General features: G+C 29.1%; 1 protein-coding gene across 2 annotated transcripts; it reads left to right on the top strand.

Annotated features, from left to right (window-relative positions):
- Positions 1–5,651: 5,651 nt before the first annotated feature.
- LOC112279009 (CBS domain-containing protein CBSX2, chloroplastic) lies at positions 5,652–9,406 on the top strand. Of its 2 annotated transcripts, none has more exons than XM_024513038.3 (8): positions 5,652–6,097; positions 7,212–7,299; positions 7,495–7,559; positions 7,900–7,948; positions 8,181–8,233; positions 8,365–8,480; positions 8,622–8,679; positions 9,000–9,406. In XM_024513038.3, the coding sequence occupies exons 1-8, from the start codon at positions 5,861–5,863 to the stop codon at positions 9,114–9,116; spliced, it is 783 nt and encodes a 260-aa protein (XP_024368806.1). In that variant the 5' UTR covers positions 5,652–5,860; the 3' UTR covers positions 9,117–9,406. The 2 variants fall into 2 exon arrangements, with proteins under 2 accessions (XP_024368806.1, XP_024368807.1); XM_024513039.3 differs by having other exon boundaries at positions 5,652–6,071.
- The last annotated feature ends 4,964 nt before the right edge of the window (positions 9,407–14,370 follow it).

Raw genomic sequence — 14,370 nt, forward strand, 5'->3', positions numbered from 1 at the left:
AATAGTCCTTAAATTAGTTGTAGAAATCTTCTCTTTAAGCTTTATAAGTTTGATTTGAAAATTTTGCATCCTATGTATAATTTTTTCAAGTTTCATATCTTCTTTCTTTAATGTAATCATTGGAGGTTGGACAATAGGTATTGTTGATTTTGAAGTAGGCACTTGAGTTTTAGGTACTTGTACAATTCTTTGAATATCAACCCTATTCTTTATCTTTTCCCTTTTTGCAAGTAATCCTATAATATCTTCAACTCCTTTCTATTTTATTGTTAATTCTTCATCTTCTTCTTTATCTTCAAGAAGAACTTCCAACTTTTCTTGCAATTTTCTATCAGCTATTCAAAGAAATAATTCAATCTTCTTTTATAAGAATCTTAACTTCTCTACTTTTAATAATAAAAAATATTGCCTTTCAAACTCTCTTAATAATTTTATAGCTTGCAAATTCTTCTTAGGCCGTTCAATTCATTTTGAGAATTATTTCTTTGTAATTCAATCAATATCTTTTAAGAAATATTCATCTTTTAATGCATGTAAGAAAATCTCCCATAAACTTTTAAATTGTTCCATAATTGATCTTATATATTTTTTTGCCTTTGATACTATAAGAAGCTCAAATAATTGAATCATCTCTTTTTCAAAAATAAAATTTAATTCGATTTTTTTTACATAACATTTCAAATATTTAGAAATATTCTTCTTATAAAACTAGTCAATTTTGCTTAACTACTGCTTGTAATGCTTTGGTTGCCAAAGCCTCTTTATGATCATTATTCTATTGTTGTTTCATAAATAATAAGAATGTACAAAATATATTTGTTGTATTTAGATTCAAGTACATACCTTGTCCTCCAATAGAAAATATACCTAAAGCTCCCCTTGAAGATCTACTTAAAGTTCCATCAAAAGCTTTATTCGTAGATCCACTTGAAACTCAAATCAAAATCCCAACTTCTACCTTCTTGCCTTTCTTTTCCATTAAATCTAAATAATAATGAACAAAATCCAGCATCTTCTACTCCAAAATTTCATGTTGGATTCACTACTTATATTATATCATGTGAAGTCTCGCTTGAAAATATACTGGACACTTGATTCTAGAAGGTAAAAGAAATTTGTAACAACAACTCTTAACAATTCTAATAGAATCATATAAAAATAAAAATTAAAACTTTAAAAATATAATCAAACATTGATAAAATTCAATTAAATTTTCAAATAATTTATAAAAGAATATAGAAAAAAATCCTAAAGAACTTTTTAAGAAATCATAAGAAAAAAAAAAAAAAATCTTTAAAAAATACTAAAAAAATCTAAAGAAATCCACAAGAATCTTAAAAAAATCCTAAAATAATTCTAAAACCTAAACCAACTCTAATTAGATCTTTTATCCTAAACCAAATCTTAATCAAATTCTAAATCTTAATCAATTTCTAATTAAATCCTAATCAAAACCTAATCAATTTCTATCAATCCTAAAGTAGTCTTAAAACCTTAATATCTACTGATTAAACTATTGATCGTGCTTAAAATTTTACATACTTCTCAATTTCTTAATTAACAACAAACACAAAAAATTTGAAGAAAATTGAACTAACAAAATAAGAAAAAAACATCATAATCCACTTGGGTATTTTCCGGCCCCTATCTTTGACCTTAATGTTGATTTTTTAGTAGTAATAATTTTTAATTGAACCATTAATTTTCTCTTAAATTTTGCATAAGTATTAGAAGTAAAATAAACTATTAATTTTGATGAAAATAACTTCAATCTAATTTAAAAAAATTTGCAAATCTTAGATGACTTTATTAGACCTAAAAATCCAATTTCAAAGATCCTAATCTAATTGAATTTTAATAGCCTCTAATTCAATTTTTTGATTATGCTTAAACTCATAATATAAATTTAGTACAATTATATTCACAATTCTACAAAATTTCATATGTAGATCTTTTTCAAAACTCACAAAATTTCTCAAATTATAAACTCTATTTTATTTCACAAAATCTAGAATCATCCATAACTATTTCAACTTAGTAAAATTCTTATAAAGACATTAAAAATTCAAATCAATTAAAACCAATACTATAAAAAAAATTATAAAGTTTTCTTCCAAATTCCACTCTTTGATTTGAAAAAAAAACTTTGGAGTCATTGTAGGTGTGGAGTTTTATGCCTTGGAGTCTAATTTTGATCCAAGTTGACAATTAGTCCTCTCCGGGTATTAATTTTTTTCTTCTTAAGCTATTTTTTGCTAAAATCAACTCTTAATTCTCTCTTACTTATGCATGTATTCTTTACTTTTTTAATCTACCTCATTTTTTCTTAATTATGGTCCTATAAAATAAGTAAAAGTTTATCTTATAAAAAGGTAATATTTATACTTTTAATTTATTATCTTTTGACTATTATCTAAATTTCTAAGATAATTTGTTATAATATTTTGAAATAAGATCTTCTAAAATATAAAATTTTCTTCACTCTTTTACCTATTAGTTATCTTACATCACAACAACCTATTGATAGCTTGTAGAATAAGCTAATTATGTAGCATAAACATAGGAAATTAACCTTGTAAGTTAAGATATATATATCTCATAATTGGACACATATGAGAGATTTTATAGAATATTGTTACATAATTCATGATTAGATAGTATATATGGAGACAAGAATGAAACTTTCTTTATTCTTGTCATTACCTTTCTTATTTTATTAAGAAAGGTAATGACAAGAATAAAGAAAGTTTCAAGAATCTATATTTTTTTTTGTTTTTGGCAATAGTCATTCTAGTCTTAATATTATATTATTTTTGAAGTGAGTATTTATTCTTTTTGAGTTATATAAGAGTGTTTTAAGGTTCATCTTATTTTGATTCATATCTTTGATACATGACATCCTTTTAATTTAGGATATAAGAGATTTGATGGTTTAAACTTTAAAATATTGCTCTCAGAGATTGATGTACTATTTTCCATAGCCATGGAATAATTAAGGTGCTTTTGATTGATAAAAAAATAAAGTCAAAAAAAATTTAACAAATAATTTTTACAAAAAATTATCATGAATCTCTTTCAATCTAATAACCATACTTGAAGGCTTAGGCCTCACAATCAAATTATTACATTGTAAATAGTTGGGCATTGAATCTGCAATGATTTATATTTAGTTCATCTTTAAATTTATTTTTTGTAATATAATAAAAAATATAAAAATTTGTATACTATAAAAGTGTTCCTATTAATGAAGTCACTTAAAATCAATGCTTCTTAGTAAGTATCTCAAACTATACAAAAAGTCCAATAATACAAAAGTACAACAAAAGTGTGTAAATCTTAGAAGTCAATCAACACATTATAAATAAATCCACTCACCTTCATTTGTCAAACAATTTCTTCCTATAAAAAAAGATGGACCTTGAATTGAATCCACCAAACAATCATTTTTTTAGTGAAATTAATGTTTTCAATTGATTGCAATAATTAATTATTAGTTGAACTGTACTATTATCTAATTCTATGCCTTCTTTTTTCTTCTTTTCTTCTATTCTATTTGGCAAAGAATACTCCACAAGTAGAACTTGCAAGGGATATTAGATTTCATTTAATATCCATATTTGATTCAAGAAAATATACACTCATAATTCTTGACTTACCAAAGATCAAATTTTATGTTTTTAAGATGAAAGAAATAGAATTTGGTTATAAATGGCTATTTTAACTACTATACTTGCATCCAATATCTTTTTTGGAAAAAAAAGATATACACAAGTAACATTATTTTTTGTAAGCCAATAGTGTATTGAATGCAAGATTGTAATGTTAGATAATCTTAACAAGGATAGTTCTAAAATCCTTTAGAGAAACATGCTAATTTGACCTCTATAGATCCTTAAACAATATAATTCTAAAATTTCTAATCTCTTTATACTCCAATCTTTACACCACCATTCAAAGACACAACCTTATGGTTCCACTGCTATTCTCTCATTTCTTCTTCTAACTTTTAAATTTGCTCCAACGTCAAAATACCATTCAAATCTATATAACATACACTAAAAACATGAATTGAACAAATCATCCAAAACTTTGGTAGCAATACAACATTGACTATTGACCACCTATCCATCTTTTCAATATCTAAGTATTTAATAATTACAAAGTTAGGAATAAAAAAACAAATAATACTTTAGTTCTTATTGTTACAATTTGATACTACCATCACCATCTAGACATGCTATCATAAGCTTTATGTATTTCTACTTCCACTTTGAAGTCTTCACTAAACTAAGCAAATCGATTAGTCCATACCAATTCAATGTAGACTACTTCTTTTATTGAATTCTTATTAATCATATATTCTAATTTATCCTATAATTCTTGGCTATGATATATAATAGATTAGCTGCATCTTTTTCTCATCTTATGAAAATTAAAGAAAAGAAAAGTACAAGAATAAGAAAGTGATTTCAAAAGATGAGACAAGCATTGTTATGTCTTTGCTTAACAAAGCTTGATATCACTTGTTATAATATTTTGTCAACAAGCTTAGACATATATTAATTGTGAATTTAATCTCTTTTTAACATTCAAAGATTATAGAATTTACTCTATGAAGCTTTTTACTCTTAGAATTTACAAACTTAGCCCTATAATTGGCCAAAAGTTGAATACTACCTAGCAAATTATCATTTGATGGAGGCAAAGATTCTATTATGACTTTTATCAAGACAACAAATATTATGAGAGTAAGAAGTAGAATTCTTCTTCTTCACCAATAGTTCTATTCTTTAAAATATGGACTTAACCTTAAAAATCTTTATAATACTGTGAGTGTATTTTTCTTCATCTTAAAAGAATTCTAATTTTGATTGGACCAATAATAAATTTTTTTTTGACTTATTCAAGATACTCTATTTTATCTTGGATTATTCTTAATATTAGATAACTTCCTTCACATCATATTTATCAATCCTAACTTATGGATTACAAAATGAAGTAGGCAAATTAGAATTTTTTTGAGCTAGTTTGATCTTCCTATTACAATGAACATTAATTTTTAAAATTTAGAATTCCTTGTGCTTAGTCTAAAGATTAATTTTTAGTAGCCAATTTCTATCCATCTATCACATTGCTATCTATAAGTTGGAAACTACACTCTCACATTAGTTAGATTATATATTTCTACTTCAAAAATTCTAAATGGAGACTCATGATGAATAATGGATTTTTGTGTTTAAGAGAATTGAGATATGTATAAAATCTATTGTGTATCCATCAATGGCCATAAAGTAAAGGATGGGTGGAGAAGGCAAGTTTAACACGGAGTAGTAGTAGCAGTATTAAGTTTAAGAATGAACCTTTTGCTTTTGACATAATTTAGCTTTTACTTTGATTTCGATAATGACGATTAGGTTGATAACCGGGAAGGATCAGAGCTAGGAAGGGTTGACAACTCGTCCATTCGAGTCGGAGGAAGAGAACCTGACGGGATACCATACCCGGCCAAATTGGAAAGGAGTCGGCTTGTCCTGATACCTCGTCACGAAACCTAGGTTGTGATACCCTGGATTGGAGATATCTAGGAGGAAAAGCCGATCCACTTGGTGAAATAAACAAGAGTACTGGCTGTCATGAAGCAGAGCTCCTTTGCAAGTTGGCTGTCGTTAGGCTCCGCGATGTAGTCGAGTGGTTATCGCGAGAGATAGAGAGAACATGATTTTTTCACAATCAACACTGCTGTAGATTTCATTGTTGCACGCAGAAGCTGATATTTTTTTCGTACCATATATATATATATATTGTTGTGTGGCTGAATTGTTAGTTTGAGTTCGTGGATTTGTTGTTCGGAGGAGAACAAATGGCGGCTTTGTTGGTGGCCTCGAGTACGGGAGTGGGGTTGGCAGCTACTGTGGGACGAAAGGACGCGGGTTCTTGCACCTCGTCGACCGCGAGACCGCAGCTGGTGCTTGTGTCGAACCGGAAGAGCGCATCTAATGTGGCAGGCACTTCGGTGGTTCCCGTGCCGGTTCATGTATGGTCTAGGGGATCTAGCTTTCCGTTGCCGCGGAGTACGATGACGGAAAACCCTACTCCTGTACGTTGGTTTCTCTTGCCATGATGCATTTAGGTTTACGTAATTGCGTCAGTTTGTCAATTTCTAGCCTCCCGTCAAGCTGTCTCTCAGTACTTCAGGTAGTTGTGGCTTTTTTTTTTTTCCTTTTTTTTTTTCCTTTTTTTTTTTTTTTTTTTTTTCCTCCCTCTCTCGCGGTTTGCATGATTTTTGCGGAAGATTTTTATGCTGAACTCTGCATTCGTAGGATATCAAATGACAAGAATGTGTGTTGTTGTTGACAACATCATACCCTCTTGGGAAGTTGCTTGATAACACTTATTTTCTTTTATTTTAATTTTTGTTTTCAGCTCATTTCGACACAACGAATTTGACCGTCGAAGGCAGCTTGTTTGGGGGTGATAATCAAGATTTCGTGTTTGGTATTTTACATGATAGGAATTTAAAGCGTTTTTTTCCATCTTCGAGATTATTATTATATTTTTTAAAATTCTTAGATGTGAACTCACTGCATACACGGAATGCTTAGAGCGAAATTTTGCTGAATCTTGCGTCGGACCTGGTGGTGCTTTGGTGGTTGAAAATGATTTTTAGTACTCAAAGAAATGAGGTCCATCCGACGAGGTTGCCATACGTTTTTTGATTACTTTCTTGAAAGAAGACTGTATTTCGCAGTAATGGGTCTAAACTCAGGACATTGTTACACTTCTTATATCCGACTTTTGGCTCAAGGACATATTAGAGTGAGGCTCATGTTTATCTTCTTTGTCGTTAACCGGAGCTACCCTGTACACTGGAAAATTTTACTTGAATTATGGATAATTTTAAGCATTTGTTCAGGTTTTTGGCATTTGCATTAGAACTTAGCTTTAGTTTTTACCTAAACAAATTTTACGATTTCTTTCGAAGTAGGGTTACGTTCTCGATCTCTAGGTGCAGCAGGTCGTTTTGGGGTCTAAGTGTCATCCCAAGTTGGGTAGCTACTTCGAAACCTTGGGATTACTATACAGCGCGGTTGACGTTATTTTCCTGTGGTAGATTTATTGTTTGTGACGCTGTTGCATTATCGATTTTGATCAGAGTGGATCAGGTCAAAAGTTCAGAACGTTGCTTACCAAGAACCTGATACGCTGTGCAGCAAAAGCAAGAAACATACACCGTGGGAGATTACATGACTCCTGTTTCAGAATTGTATTGTGCAACAGTGAACACTACTATTGATGAAGGTATGGAGCGTCACTCTTTTATTTTGCAGAGCGTTCTTCATGCTTTCTTATGTTCAAAGATTTAATAGATTGAGAAAATAACAATCGACATCTCACACGTTGCAAGATGCTATGCTTGTGAGGAGTTCTCTTACCTACTTTTGGATGTCGTATGTATGAACCCTTTCTAACACTTTCATAACGCGCTCTGGGCAGCATTGGAAGTGCTTGTTGAAAAGCGAATCACTGGCATGCCCGTGATTGATGATTTTGGAGCGTTGGTACGGTGAAACACCATCAACCTGATTGTTGCGTCGGCGTGACTAAGCTTTCACTTTTTTTGAGCTTCCCAAACTTTTAGATTCGTTCTTAAATCTGCATAGTTCTCAACATCAATTAAGGTTGCTTCTGCGCATTATTTGGCGCGTACAAATTGCAACGTTCGGTTGAGTGACTTCAGTATGGTGCTAAATTATCAACTCCCGCTTATTGTCTTCGTGTCTTTGTATTCGTGGAAGGAGTTTCATGGGTAGTACTATCTTGGTTTGCATGTTTAGTTAACGGCTTGTTATTAAATTGTATATGTCCCGATTAAATCCTTTTCAATTTTGTTGCTCGTAGGTGGGGGTTGTCTCCGATTACGACTTGTTGGCGCTGGACTCAATATCAGGTTTCCAACAGACTGACTCAGTTAAAGTTTCGCAGAAGTACACTGGTTTGATGTGATACATTCGATCTAGCCATGGTAAATCTGTACGTGATCAACTAGTGGGTGGTTCTAGTCATTTTGGTCACATTACTGTTGTTTAAATTATACTTCGGTTGTTCAGATGGATGTTCTGGGATGCATCCTCCCAGATTCTAGTAAGCGCTTTATTGACTGGACATACTTTGGTTGGCAGGACAAAGACAACCTGAAACTAGCTTATTTCCAGAAGCTGGCAGGACATGGAAGGTTAGTTCTGCAAAGCCTTTTTTCATTCACCTCCTCACAAATATTACCACGGCTTTACCGATTGTATACAATGTACCAGGAAAGATCTCGGATCAATGTATTCAACTTACATGAGGATTGTGCTTCCTTAGGCTTTTAAGGAGATCCAGAAGCTGTTGATTAAAACTAATGGAAAGACCGTAGGAGATGTGATGACCCCATCACCGCTTGTTGTTAGCGAGCAGACCAACCTTGAAGATGCAGCAAGGTACGTTCGCTGGCTCTCGCGCGATGCGGCACTGGTATGATTGCTCCTTTCTTTGCCTACATAACATTGTAGGCTTTCATGGAATCCGTGTGAGGGTGCTGAGGTTTCTAAAGCATATTTTTATTACGATGTGAAATGCAGGGTTTTGCTTGATACCAAGTTTAGGCGCTTGCCAGTTGTTGGTGATGATGGAAAATTGGTGAGTCCCCGATTTCTGAATCTATGTAAAGTTCATGACTTCCGAGTGACATGTCTAGAAAAGGTGGAATTGGCATTGGACCTTACAATTCATTTGCAGATAGGTGTATTTGAGATTCTTCAGGTTTGTCCTGGACTAAGGATTCTTGAACCTCTGGTTGACTTTCTCATTTTCAGGAGTCTTGGTAAATATAAGTTGATCCAAATTCAATAGGATCACTAAACCGTTGCCTCATGTGTTCAGTTCAACCCAGTTGGCAGAATGTATAGAGCACTTAGTTTTACATCAGTGATGAAGTGCTTGTTGCATTGATGCCACAGGTCGGACTTCTAACCAGAGGTAATGTTGTAAGAGCTGCACTTGTTATGAAAAGAGCTGCTGAGGAAGAGCTTGGAGGGAAAGGAGCCGTGGAGGACATGTTCGGTGGTGACACGTGAAGCAGTAGTTTAAACAGAGTAGTTCGTTTCAAACGAGCTTTAATTAAGATGCAGCAACCCAGTGATATTTTTTGGGGGATTGATAGATACACAGATTTTTACGCACTTTCAGCTCTTGCATGTATACCATGAACTGTTTTCTTCAACAGCCAGTTCCGTCATCACGATAGGTGATGCTGCACACGAGTGACGTACCTGCTTTTAGCACCACATTTGCAGGGGACTTGGAAAAAACGCTAGGAAAGTATGGTAAGCAACATTTGAGAACTATTTTGAAGTACTTTGCTCCATTCGTTATGTGGTGAGCGGTAAGCGGCACACAGATTTGTGTTTTTCTGATCTGGAAGGCTTCTGAACTGCACAAGCAAGGACTTCGACTGTAAAAACATGTACCACTGAGGACACAGAACAACGCGTAGCCAAATGCATTCAATAGAAATCTCTCTTAAGCAAAATAAGATCTTTTGTGTAGCATAAGTACAATTTGGATAGTCACAGAAATGCAAGCTATGTTAATTTGGGTAAAATATCCTACGAAGGAAGGAAGGAAGGTAGACTTCACTAGTTGACTAATTGACAATCATGTTTATATTAGGTTGTGTGGTACCACAAAATCAACTTTGATCTAATTGTAACAGTTGTTTAATACTAAGAGCTTGCAATTACATATTAATATTTAGTGAATATAATGAAACATAAATTCTAAGGACAATGCATGCAATGTCCTAAGCATATGCTTGTAACTTAATTAAAATATTAGAATGCATTTTGTATCTAAAACATTAAAACAAGATAGAAAAGTTGATGTGAAAATTGTGGATCTAAATATTTTTTTAGTAATATTCTTCTCAATTTGTCAAAAGAAGAGGTGAAAAAATTAAAAAGAATAGTACTTATAAAGGTTAATACAAGTAAACATATATAATTAAGTGACTTGCAAGGAGTATATTGCAACACAAAATAAAACTGATGGATGTGAAAGATGTAGACCACAAAAGAAGACATACTTGATTGAATAAGAATTGTCTTGAAAAGCCTACAGTATTGAACGGATCAAATAAGAAAACACTTAAAAATGCTTTAAAGTTGTAATCAATATATCCAGCACAACAAATGCACCTTTGGTAAAAGTTTTACATAAAAATCTTAATAAATATAGAAAATACCTGAAATCCATTAATCAATAAATCCCAAACATCACAAACTTGTGGAAGAGAAAAACTAGAAAAAGATAAATCTAAAAAATAGTTGACTTGAGAATAAGGCAGATGAAGAACATCTAAGATAAGATTTTGCAAAGTACTCTAAATGGACATTAATACCAAACATGAATTACACACAATACTAAGTTTTTTTTAACACTAATGTGAAACATCTAATATTATTAAACCAAAAAATATGGATTATCAATGCCTTGTTTTTTACCTAAGTATGCTCCACATGTTTTAACATACTACCTATCAATTTAAATTTGGATAAATTTAATAAAATAAAAAATAAAAAAAAATAAAAAAAACTTGAAAAGGTGATATCTTATGAGATATTTAAAGAGAATTCTAATCCAAACATTTCTTTTCATAGTTTATAGTTATGTCTTATATTATCTTTACTTAATTACAAATGCATCATAAGAGACTTGCTTGCTATTTAGAACACTTCATCTTTTGTCTTCTTTCTTCTCTTGTAAACGTTCTAAGAGAAAAGATGGAAATTTAGGATAGTCTTTAAAGCCATCTTTTGGTAGAGAGAATAGAGGTTGTTTCTTTATAACATAGTATATTTCATATTTTAGCTTTTTTCAAGAAATTTTATAAAAATTCTAATAAAAGATTTTTAATGTGCAAGTTTATGTTTAATGATTATTTATTTTGTTTATGATTTCATATTTTATTTTTCATCATTATGTTCATGAATAATACTTTTTAAATAAAAAGACTAATAAAGAAGAGATTATAAATATATTTTGGATTACATTAAAAAAATAGAAAATAAGAATTATAAAAATTCTTATTTCAAGTAGTACTTTATATCACTTTCCAAAAGCTAGAAAAGAAGACATACAAGAAGATATATATTGCTATTGAAAAATAAAGAAAAAATTAAATAGAAAGATTGAAGAATTCTATAAATGATTTTTGTACATGAGTGATGATTTATTATCTTAACTATGTTTAACATTTACTATGAAATTGTTTTAGACATGTTTGACCAATTAACTTCAATGTATACTCAATTTACATGAATTTTTCATAATGAATAATTAAAAAAATAATAATTATTAATATCAATAATTATTGAAATATTATCCAAATTAAATTGAAAAGGATACTAATTTTCTTCATTTAACCAAATTATAACTTGTTGTATGAATGTCCTTGAATTTTTTTATATTTTATTATAGTTTCTAAAAATATTAAGTTGTTTTTTTTGAAAACAAAAGAAAAGTTCTTTATGAAGCTTGTGAAGAATAATTTTCAACTACATTGAGACAAAAAAGGTATTCTGCATGATTGTTGCGACCTAAATCAATCTAATTGATAGAACTAAAACTACAAGAAATATTTTAAGAAATTTCTAAACTAAGAGATTAAAAAAAATATAAATCCAGCTTTAGAATTAAATTTATTATTAAAAGAAGATATAATATTTAGATGTTTAAGTAATAGACATGATAATAGATAATACTTAAAATAAAATAAATAAACTTTCTAAAAATAATTATATCAAAAACATCCTCCTAATATTAAGTAATAACAAAATATTAGGAGGATGCTATTTTTTTACAAAAAAAATATGTAAATAAAAAAATAAAAATATGTTGTTGTGATTCTATCATTTTAGAGTTGGAAGAATTTGTTTTAAAAAAAAAAGAAAACAAAGAAGAGTCTAAGTAATAAAAAAAAAAAAAAAAAAGATAAAATTTCTAAATTAATTCAAAAAAAATAATATTATATGCAAATTTGGTTAAGTATTTGTAATTTTAATGCAACTTGCTTGATTGGTATAACTTGCAAAGTTAACCAGACAATTTTTAACAATAAGCATAGACATGATGTAAAAAATTATCATCAAATATAAAGGATTTTAAGTGCTAAAATAAAATTTTATTAAATATTTAAAAATAACTAATTCAAATATCACCATAAATAATTTACTTTTAATAAAAAGAAATTAAATCCAATTGGTATGACTAACATATAAGACATATATAAGTGATTTTGAATAAAGACCAATCTTGATTTTAAAATAAATACAAAAAACAATATTTAAGTAAGTAAATTAACTATTCAATTAAAGTCACTAGGTTTAAAGATAACAACTTAGGTAGTGCTAAAAAAAATTAAAGTTGAAATTAAAAAATAAAAAAATAAAATAAAAAAATCCTTTAAATTTTAGATTTATAGATATTGAGGGTTTAACTATTTTGGTTTTTTAATTGCCTTTGTAAACAATTATTTCTTTGTAATTTTTTATTTAAGTTATTTCTTATTTTTAGAATCTATAAATTGAATGATGGATTTAGAATTTTCTATAATTTTTCATTTTTTATTTTTTAATAAAAGGTCTGAAACATTGTATTTGTTTTGTTGATATTTTTTTACTATCTTTTTTAAGTTTTGAGTTGAATCCTCCATCTATTTTTAATACTTGTGATTCTAGTGATATATTTAAAATTTTAATAAGTGTTTTGTTTAGGAGACATAAGGCTTTTCAAATTATAAAATATATACATATATATATACATATACATAAATCAACGTTTAAATAATTGTATACTAGAAAATAAAGTATGTAATTTATATAAGAATATTTTTATATTGTGGTTACAAAATATTATGTTTTGACTAATTTTTGTATATATTATAAATATAAATGACCTAAAACTATAAAACCTATGTTCTAAGCTTATAGAATGGATTGTACATGGTCATGCCAATTTGCACCATATATTGAAATCTTCATATACTTCTTCTTTTAATCCATATCTTAGCATATAACTTTTTGATTATCATATCTATTTATTAATAATAATAATAAAAAAAAAAATGATGCTTATACAATAGAAATAAATGAATCTGTGAGTGATAATATATCACTAGCCAAATGCTTAGTTCACCCTGATTGGCATACTACTATAAAAAAAAAAAAAAAAAAAAAAAAAAAAACAACATTCTATTCATAAAAATAAATAAAAATCAATAATCCAGGATTTAATCTCATTATTCCTAAGTATACAAGCAATATCTTATAAGTGGATATTCAAAAGGAAACCAATCAATTCAATTCAATTCAATTCTTACTAGACTAAAAAAACACTTAATTGCACAAGAAGATTATTAAGAACATAGAATCAACTTCTTTGAAATATTTGCTTTAGTAATCAAGTAGTTGATTTTATAGACTATTATAGCCATTGTTGCTACTAAAAGATAGAAACTAACTCATGTAGATGTCAATATTTTTTTAAATAGTAAATTGATTAAATACATATTTATGAAGTAGCTTCTTTAATTTATAATCTCCAACAAAGAAGATCTAGTATGTCTTCTCTCAAATTCTATTTATGGACTAAAATAATCTGCAAAAGCATGGTATGAAATATTAGACACTCTTTCATACAAACTTGGTTGATAAGGAGCTCATCACACCTAAATTTATATTTTTATCAAAATAGAATTCAATTATCTTATTTTTAATGCACATTAATGATTTCTTCATCATCCAAAACAAAACTTTAAAAATGACGATACTAAAAGTTGTCATTTAATAATACTTAAACAATTAATTGTTAAACATTATGTATGAATTGAATTTAAAACCAATGCCCTTAGTATTACTATGCATTAGCAGAGCTATAGTTAAGTAATTTTATTTGAGTTTTATATAGATAAATGGAAGCTAACATTCACTCTACTTCCAACAAGAACTAGTCTTGGAATTAATTCTTTTTCTCTTACAATTGATCCAAAATTATATTATTGCATTGAACTACCTATCTAACCACTTGTGGATAGTTATTTCTTTGCTCCATGGATAGCTATTTCTTTGCTTTCAAAGGAAAATCCTATCATATAGAATAGCAATGCCAACCAACAACTTCAAGATCATCTATTGAATCTGAATACCTACTCTTTTCTCATTGCACTATCATTTATTTCTTAAAATCAACTTAGCTCCTAACAAGATTATTCCTCTTCAATATACAAACATTAAAATACTCTCCAATCTCCCTTCTTTACCAATCAATATACAT

The sequence above is a fragment of the Physcomitrium patens genome, chromosome 2, assembly GCF_059467195.1.
Source record: "Physcomitrium patens ecotype Gransden chromosome 2, ASM5946719v1, whole genome shotgun sequence".
NCBI classification, from domain to species: domain Eukaryota; kingdom Viridiplantae; phylum Streptophyta; class Bryopsida; order Funariales; family Funariaceae; genus Physcomitrium; species Physcomitrium patens.